General features: G+C 41.7%; 1 protein-coding gene across 1 annotated transcript in view; it reads right to left on the bottom strand.

Moving 5' to 3' along the window:
- Positions 1-560: 560 nt before the first annotated feature.
- The window catches only part of LOC119966495 (PR domain zinc finger protein 1-like), a 75524-nt gene continuing 67844 nt past the window's right edge, over positions 561-8240 (bottom strand). Inside the window, 2 exon segments of the mRNA XM_038798279.1 lie at positions 561-5379; positions 6297-6425. Of these exon segments, the coding sequence (XP_038654207.1) occupies positions 4822-5379; positions 6297-6425 (687 nt within the window). The 3' untranslated portion in view covers positions 561-4821.

Below are 8240 nucleotides of genomic sequence, written 5' to 3'. Positions count from 1 at the left end.
ACCTGCACATCTTTGGACTGTGGGAGGAAACCGGATTACCCGGAGGAAACCCACGCAGTCACGGGGAGGATGTGCAGACTCCGCACAGACAGCGACCCAAGTCGAAATCGAACCTGGGACCCTGGAGCTGTGAAGCAATTGTGCTATCCACAATGCTACCGTGCTGCCCTTAAGAAGTTAACCTACACTCCATTATTCTACCCTAATCCAAGTACCTATCCAATAACCGCTTGAAGGTCCCTAACTTTTCCGACTCAACTACTTCCACAGGCAGTGCATTCCATGCCCCCACTACTCTCTGGGTAAAGAACCTACCTCTGACATCCCCTCTATATCTTCCACCATTTATCTTAAATTTATGTCCCCTTGTAATGGTGTGTTCCACCCGGGGAAAAGAAATCCCATGGATTTTTTTATAGAGCAGTGAATCTTTCCCTCGTGTCATCTCTGACATTTATCCCTCTATCGACCCAAACATCAGTCACTTCGTGAAGGTGACAGTGGAATCAGGACCTGAGGGAGAGGGTAGAAAGAAGCATGGATAAAGAAAAAAAGTTTTCACTTCATAAACAAGTTTAATTTAAGTCACAACTACATATGAATTGTCAGAGAAATTGAACATAAATAAAGTGTAAACCACATGTAAACATAATTTTGCAAAAGTCTTTCTGTACAAAACACTTCAATTGATACAGAGAATATATGGAGTTGCAAAATAAAACTACCCAGTAACTTTGGTGCCAATATATGAAAGTCAATTTGTCCCTGCAATATTTCGACCTGCTATTTGGTTTAAATTAAAGGATGTTGAACATCACAGCTGAGAACAGCCTGATTTCCAGAAGTTGACCCCAAGCACTTAGCCAACAGCATTTTATTTTCACGAGAAAGAGATAGAGGCGCAGTGACTCATTGCAATCTTCCTCAGTATCATCAGGCAGGAGGTACGTTTTTTTGATCGCTGGGCTTCAGCTTTATTACTTTTGTTTGTGACAATTGCCTCTTTCTGTGGTGGTATTTCTGATCTTCTAGTCTAGAATGAACCCTCCACTAATATTGTTCCTGCTGGTACAAGGCCTGGTGTTTCCTCATAACTTCTAGTAATGTTTGTTGGACACTTAAATAACAGAGTAGAAGTTATCACTGACGCCATTGTCATCATATACTAAATGCACTAGATTAAGTTTGTTGTTGCATTATTTACTGATAATCCAAATAGCACTGAAATATAATTTCTAATTTGACATGAACCCAATCTTTTCATGAAAGGAGAAGGAACATTATTGGTTTGTTGATTCCAATCATAAGGCCTTTTTAACTCATTTGGAGCGTTAGAGCTTTAAAGATTGGATTTGTTTGAATGCCCACTCTGGCATCATTCTTTGTTTTCCAATCTTGTTCTCTGTAGATACCTTTCCCGTGTGGATTTGCTACCTTTCTGCCCCTGTCATGATCCTGGCACATTGTTCCCTGCTTCCCTGGCTAATATGGATATTTTTTTCACTCACTTTAAGCCAATGATTCTGAGTGGGTTAAGACATTTTCTTTTTGTAAAATTGATTTTGTGGTTGAATCTATCAAAAATGCTCGAAAGAAAAACTGTTACCCATAATGTTAAGCAGCAAGGGAGCCCACTTTAAAGATAACGTCTAACGTTAACGTTGTAGATTGGCACTGAACTGTATGAATTTCTAGCCCTGAGCTGTTTCTGAGAGAAAATTGAAGAAATAGTGATTTCTAGAGGTAGATTCTAAACAGCCTGAATAATCAGGGTTTTTTTCTTAATATTAACGCTTAGGCCTATCAGCTGACTATGTAGAAAAAGCTGGAAATCATTATAGCTATTAATTATGTGTGTGCGCTATGTCTGTGTGTGTGCGTGTGTGGGAGCATGCGTGTCGGTGCGTGAGACAGCTCAAACCAAATGAGCAGCCCGACACAAACTGGACTTTTCAGCTTAAGACACCCCTTATTTTAAATGAGTAAATTGCTCGCCCCTGTCAATTTGGAGCAATTTGTACGATTGAGATTCAGTAAGATCCCATCCTGATCTTAGGTCATTGACCCCGCCACCAACAGATTTTGGAACCCCAAACTGCAAAGAGCCAAATATGCATTGTGAATACACATCAAGTTTAGTGGAATCCCATGTGGTGGCGCATTTCACAGTGTGACGGGTTGCTGGCCGAGGGTTGAGGAAGGTCTTGAAATATTTACGCGAACTCACTGCACCTCTAGTAAACAAGTACATCAAAAAGTAGGAATGTTTCAAGTGGACCCAGTTCAAGAAAAGTACTGCTTTGGTTTGCATATCACCAGGGTTCTCATTTTGCTGTAGAAACCACTGAAAAAATGTGTCCATCAGAGCCACGGATGCCGCCCATCGAATCCCTCTGAAACCACAGGATTGACAGGAGCCATGGGCATTACCCACCATGGTCGCCATGAGTACCACCTGTTGACACCTCTTAAATGGGGGAAATTTTCAGAGATTTTTAAATCAGGGTAGTCAGAGTAAGCCAACAGTCACCATGGAAACTATGGGTGACATGGAAAATTATGCATGGAAAGGCTGAAGATTCATATTAGTTCTCAACCTTTGGGAATCAAAGGTGAATTCAGACACAATTATTCAGTCATAATTTGCCACTGAATTTGATTGTTCCCCTGGAACAAGAGTTGTCAATGTTGGTGACTTGGTGGTTTCCATGGCAACCTTACTCAAAAACAATCGAACCCAGTGTAAAAAACAAAAGACAAATTATTGTTCTCAAAGCAAACAATAAAACAGAGGAATAGAATCCCTCTGTCAAGCTGCCCAGTGTATGACTATTTTCTATTAAGAGTTCCAAAATGTTTCTATGTTTTATTTTTCTTTACAAAAACAAAATTCTTTCTATCAAAAGTAGCGATTTTTCTACTATTTTTAATTTTCAAAAATAATTTTGCCCTGAGCAATCTTTACTAGCCACCTATGCGCTATAACTGCCGACATGTTCAAAAACACACACTATTTAAAACACTCCCAAGATTTGCCTAAATCGCATCCCCGCCAAGCTTTGAGCAATTTTGTTTTTGGTATTCTTCGAACTCAGCCAAAAGATAACATATATATTTGTTTGGTTGCTTTTGAATCTACTTCGATTTCACCTCATTCAGTCAACTATTAAGTACTCCACCAAGCTAAAAAAAGCTTTGCTGAAGATCTTGTCATACCGTTAGATGACTTCAGGGGGTTATGGCTTTAGAAGGATGGGTGTTATTCTAATCCCTGCTTTCTCTACCTGATTGATGATCACTTTGGATGCAGTTAGCTCAGCCACTAATGCAATTCTTTGTGTCCTGTGTAAAAACACTGGTTGTACCCCATTGTCGGCCTGCATTGACAGCGGTTGTTATAAATACATGGAATGAGGTCAGTTTTATTACTCCAGTTTTAGCAGTGGCTGGCAGACTCCACGGGCATGATGAGAAGAAACTCTGTCACATTCCCAGCCCCAAGAAGGTGGGGAAATGCATGCCACGATGGTGGATAGAGAACAACGGAACATCAAAGGGACAGAAAGATTTAGAGGTAGGCAAGTGTTTCTATTGGTGCTTGATTTTTTTTGAAGATGTCATTGGGTGCCTCAATGATTAATTATATGCTGGTCAAAACAGTAAATGAATGAGCTGGATGGGAGCTTAATTTAAAAAATACAAACAGGAAACAAATCCCCTTTGCAAGCACAGGGGCTGGGAGAGGGAGTGGGGGGAGTTGGGTGTGAAGGAGCCTCATTTTTCTCTTCAACGAGAATCTATCCTCACTACATTCTACACACACATCGTACATTGAATTCTCCCATCCCAACCCAAGGAGATATTTCTTCATACCTTGTGGGAAAAGGAATTCATACAATGCTCCACCTCCAAACTCCACCCTCACAGCTAAACGGCAAGATTTCAACCCTTGAGGCTGCAGGAATGTGATTTGTTGGTTGGATTCAGAAGGATCCAATTGTCCTCATTTTAAAGAACCACTGTTCTCTCAGCCCAAGCATATCTGGTCAATAACTTTGCATCACACTCGATTGTATCGAGGTGATCTCACACAAACAACATTCAGACTGAGAGTGAATGGGACCATCAGTTAAACTCAATAGCAAGGACAGAAGGACAGTTTGTTCTTATGATGCCTGTTTGACAAGCCGGGCTTGAGAAAATTCAATTATTTCCCATTGCTAGTGCCACAGATATCAATCAATCCCACATTTTAGACACTGTGACCTTTATTTAAAATAAAAAAATGCTTTGTTTCTTAATAAATAAGATATAGACCTGAGAAGAATAAACTCATATCTGATTGTCTCTTAACTGATAAAAATATATACCATTTTCTGTTGCATAAATATATCTAACACACCCTGAGGAAGCAATGAAAGCACAACTGGTTATTACAGCAGAGGCTGGGTCTGCACATGATCTACGTAATGGCCATGTGTTTGGGAATTATTTTCCTGGTCTGAGTGAATTAATATTTACTCACAAGGACAACAAGAGTGGATTGACAATTTGTCAGATCCTATAACATAAGCTACAAGAAGATTAAACCAAAACAAATACAGATACACATAGACACGTAAAACACAGCTCGATGACTACTCCTGTGATTGGAAGTACATTGAAACCATATTTTTTTGTGGGATCAATTTCCTCAATGCCATGAATTTTCCATTCTAGTTTGTCCAATAAAGTCAGCTGTCTGCTATGAGCCCCAGTGATTCACTGCATTTGGTGTAGAACTCATCAAATTAGTCCCAGCACATGACAACGACTGTGCAGTTACAAACTGGCTTCTTGCTTAACCCTGATAGGCAGACGAGGTGGTGGACTCTGGTGGAATAGCATTAGATTGGAATTCTTGATCCTTTCATGGAAGCCAATGGATGGAAGGTGGTCTCCAGTGTCCTTGTGACATGCTACCCTGAACTGTTCCTCTTTGTAGCCCTTCTCCAGGCCAGCCGCTATAATCTGATCAGTTACTATCTCCATCTCGGTTGCTGTGGCACTCTCTTCCAACCTTTCTGCATGCTCACTCATGTCGAACTTATCAATTGCATCACCAATCCTGAGGAGTTCCTCCTTGCACAACCTGGTTACTGAGGCCATGGGGCAGTTGCCTTTCTGGTGGATTTTCAGGCTGCACTGGTGGATGTAGCTCTTGGGACAAAAGTGACACTTGTGCTGTCGCTCCTTGTTGTGCAAGCGTCTGTGCAGCTTGAGGTGGACAAACTGGGTGAATTTTGCTGAACACTGCTTGCACTGATAAGGCTTTTCTCCGGAATGCAGGCGGAGGTGCGTCTTCAAGTTACTGGTGCTGCTGAAACGTTTCTGGCACACCTGTTGCAGGGAAAGTTGGAGAGGTCAGTCAAGACAACTGGATCAGAGCAGGCACAGAGGAGACAGGCAATTGATGCATTAGATTACCACATTTAATTAGCATTCCTGGCTCGATGGAAACAATAAAGTGGATCATTTCTGTGAGATTCAGAAATGAGACCCAGCTCCATCCCCTGATCAGGTGATAGAGAGGGGCCAAAAAGAGGAAAATCAGGCAGTTTGGTTGGGCATTTCTGCAAATCCTACTCCATTCTTGCTCAACACAAACACAGAAAATACTGGACTGTCAGGTCTATCAGTGTCTGTGGAGGGAAAAGGGAGCTAGTGTTTCAAGTCTCGATGACTCTTTGTTAAAGCTGGCGGGAACTGGAAATGGAGTCCAGTTCTCTCTAGCTTTGATAAAGAGTAATCCAGACTCAGAACATTAGCTCCCTTTTCTCTCCACAGATGCTGTCAGACCTGCTGAGATTGTCCAGTATTTTCTCTTTTTGTTTCAGATTCCAGCATCCGCAGTAATTTGCTTTTATTCATTCTTGCTCGGTATGTTAATTTAAAATGGGGCTAAGATTTTAATGTTGAGCATCTTGTATTCCATTTTCCCTTCAAAGGTTTCACACTGGCCTGCATTTTATGGAAGTTTATTTTCTTTCCTCTAACCCCCTACCGCTCCTCATCTGAAGCCACTGACCTGTGGTGAGTTAGAGTTACCAGGTACCAGCTGTGTTCTTACACCTCTTTCATGTGCCTTGGACTGTGAGGGATAGAAACTAGTGCTTGCTCAGGAGTACAATCAGCCTAAAACAGGCACAACACTGACAGAACCGCCACTTTGAATTTAGCAGTCAGATCCACAGCGCCACTCATTCTTATAATTTAAAGTTCTTTAATCACTTTGGACAAGCTCTCAGTTTTCATACCTGGCATTGGTGAGGTTTTTCGCCAGTGTGTACCAGGTAATGTTTTTGGAGATGAGCCAGCTGTGTAAATGTCTTACTGCAGGTGTTGCATGAGAACGGTCTCTCTCCACTGTGGACCCTCAGGTGAACCTGCAAGAAATGGAATGCAGTTATAATACAGGTTGCTGCAGATGGCGGGGTGCCGTGATCCATCAAAAACGCAGTGCTGGTATCTTTCCCTGAACTGAGGTGGTTATTGTCTTTATGGGACAGTGACTCATTACTTCAGGGTTTCCATAATGTCACAGGTTAAAGTCTCTCTGCTAAACAGCTCCTTACCAAAGGGTGTGTGGCGTATGTCACATAAAGGAAAGAAAAAACTTGTGTTTATGTAGCAGCTTTCAAAACCTCGGGACACTCCAAAGCGCTTTACAGCCAGTGAAGTACTTTTGAAGTGTAGTGAATGTAAGAAACGCAGCAGTCAAGCTCCTACAAATATGATGATCACCAGATTATCTATTTCTGGTGATGTTGGTTGAGAGGTAAATATTGTCTAGAGCACTCGAAAGAACTCTCCCACCCTTCAACATAATGACCAGAATATTTTACAGCCCTCATGGACATCAGACAGAGCCTTGGTTGAATGCCTCTTCTGGAAGGCCGCTCCTCCAGCGGCACAGCATTCCCTCAGTACTACCTATGTTGCTCCTTTTTCGTTGTTGTTTTAATCATTCCACAACAAAATGATTTAATCAGAATAACCTCTGCCCCAGAATCAGATGTGAGTCACTAAATTGCGCTGAGATTTGATTATAATGAACTTATGAATTTCAGCTCAGCTCAGTCACAGCAGTTTTAAATTGAGAGGTGAAGAATGTGCCTCATGATCAGCTTAGACTCAAATTACTCAAGACTTCCTGTGTCAAAAATCCTTTGACGAACAATTTTTTTTTTTTTAAAAGACACAGTAAAATGTTTTAAGTTTATTCTCGGGATGTGGGCATTGTTGCCAAGGCCTGCACTTATTGGCTATCCCTATTTACCATGTGATTGTGGGTGTGCTGGGCCCTCTTCATGAACCGCTATCCTTTGTAGTGGTTTCATACAGCAGAACGGCTCACGAGGCCACTTCAAAGGGAGCTAAAGGATTATTCTCTAAATTATTGGTCCGGAACATATTCCCTGAACCACTTTACCCAAATGAAGTGTTGTTGCCGAGTTCTACATTAAACCCAATTGCCTTGGGAGCATTTTAATGTAAACTTATGGCATTTCAGAGAATCATATTGCACAGAACTAGGTCGTTCTTCCTTAAAAGAGCTGTAAATTAGTCACTTTCTCCTCAGCCCAGCAATTATTTTCCCCTTCAATTGCATTTGGGTCAATCAGCCACAATATGTATAAATTTATGTAGAAACTGGATTTTGCATTGTGACAAAGCACAGACACAGACAAACAAGGGCAACCTCAGGTGGACGGCGATGTCATTCATTGGTTCTATGTTCACTGAACTATGTTCGCTGAAGGTTAAGGTGCAGTGAACACCAGGGCTGCGGATCTCTTGGAGACAGAAAGCACCCAGGAAAATCTGAGTATAAATGTCATCATCATCGGCTGCTAGCAATATGGTTTTTTTTTTGGGGGGGGGACAGATTATTGATCATCGGTCAGGAGAAAGGCAAGGCTGGTGGGAAAGTAGTAGAAACTCCTGCCAATGACAATGCTGCACCATGATTTGATTAAAGAAACCTGGTTGTAAACCAACATCACCAACCAGCATGGCCAAAACTAGTTTTAGGACATCAATGTGCCATCTTCACCTTAGAAGTGATGTGTTACTTTCAGTAATACATAATAATGAACACCAGAATAGAGTGGGCATCACACTGCTCACAACACCATATTACACCCAGTACTGCGTCACCCCGAAGCTCCCCGTCACCCCCAGCTCCCCATCACCCAGTC

Source organism: Scyliorhinus canicula, chromosome 1, assembly GCF_902713615.1.
Source record: "Scyliorhinus canicula chromosome 1, sScyCan1.1, whole genome shotgun sequence".
NCBI lineage: Eukaryota > Metazoa > Chordata > Chondrichthyes > Carcharhiniformes > Scyliorhinidae > Scyliorhinus > Scyliorhinus canicula.
The sequence above is the reverse complement of the archived record's forward strand: the minus strand, read 5'-3'. Positions and strand labels throughout refer to the sequence as shown.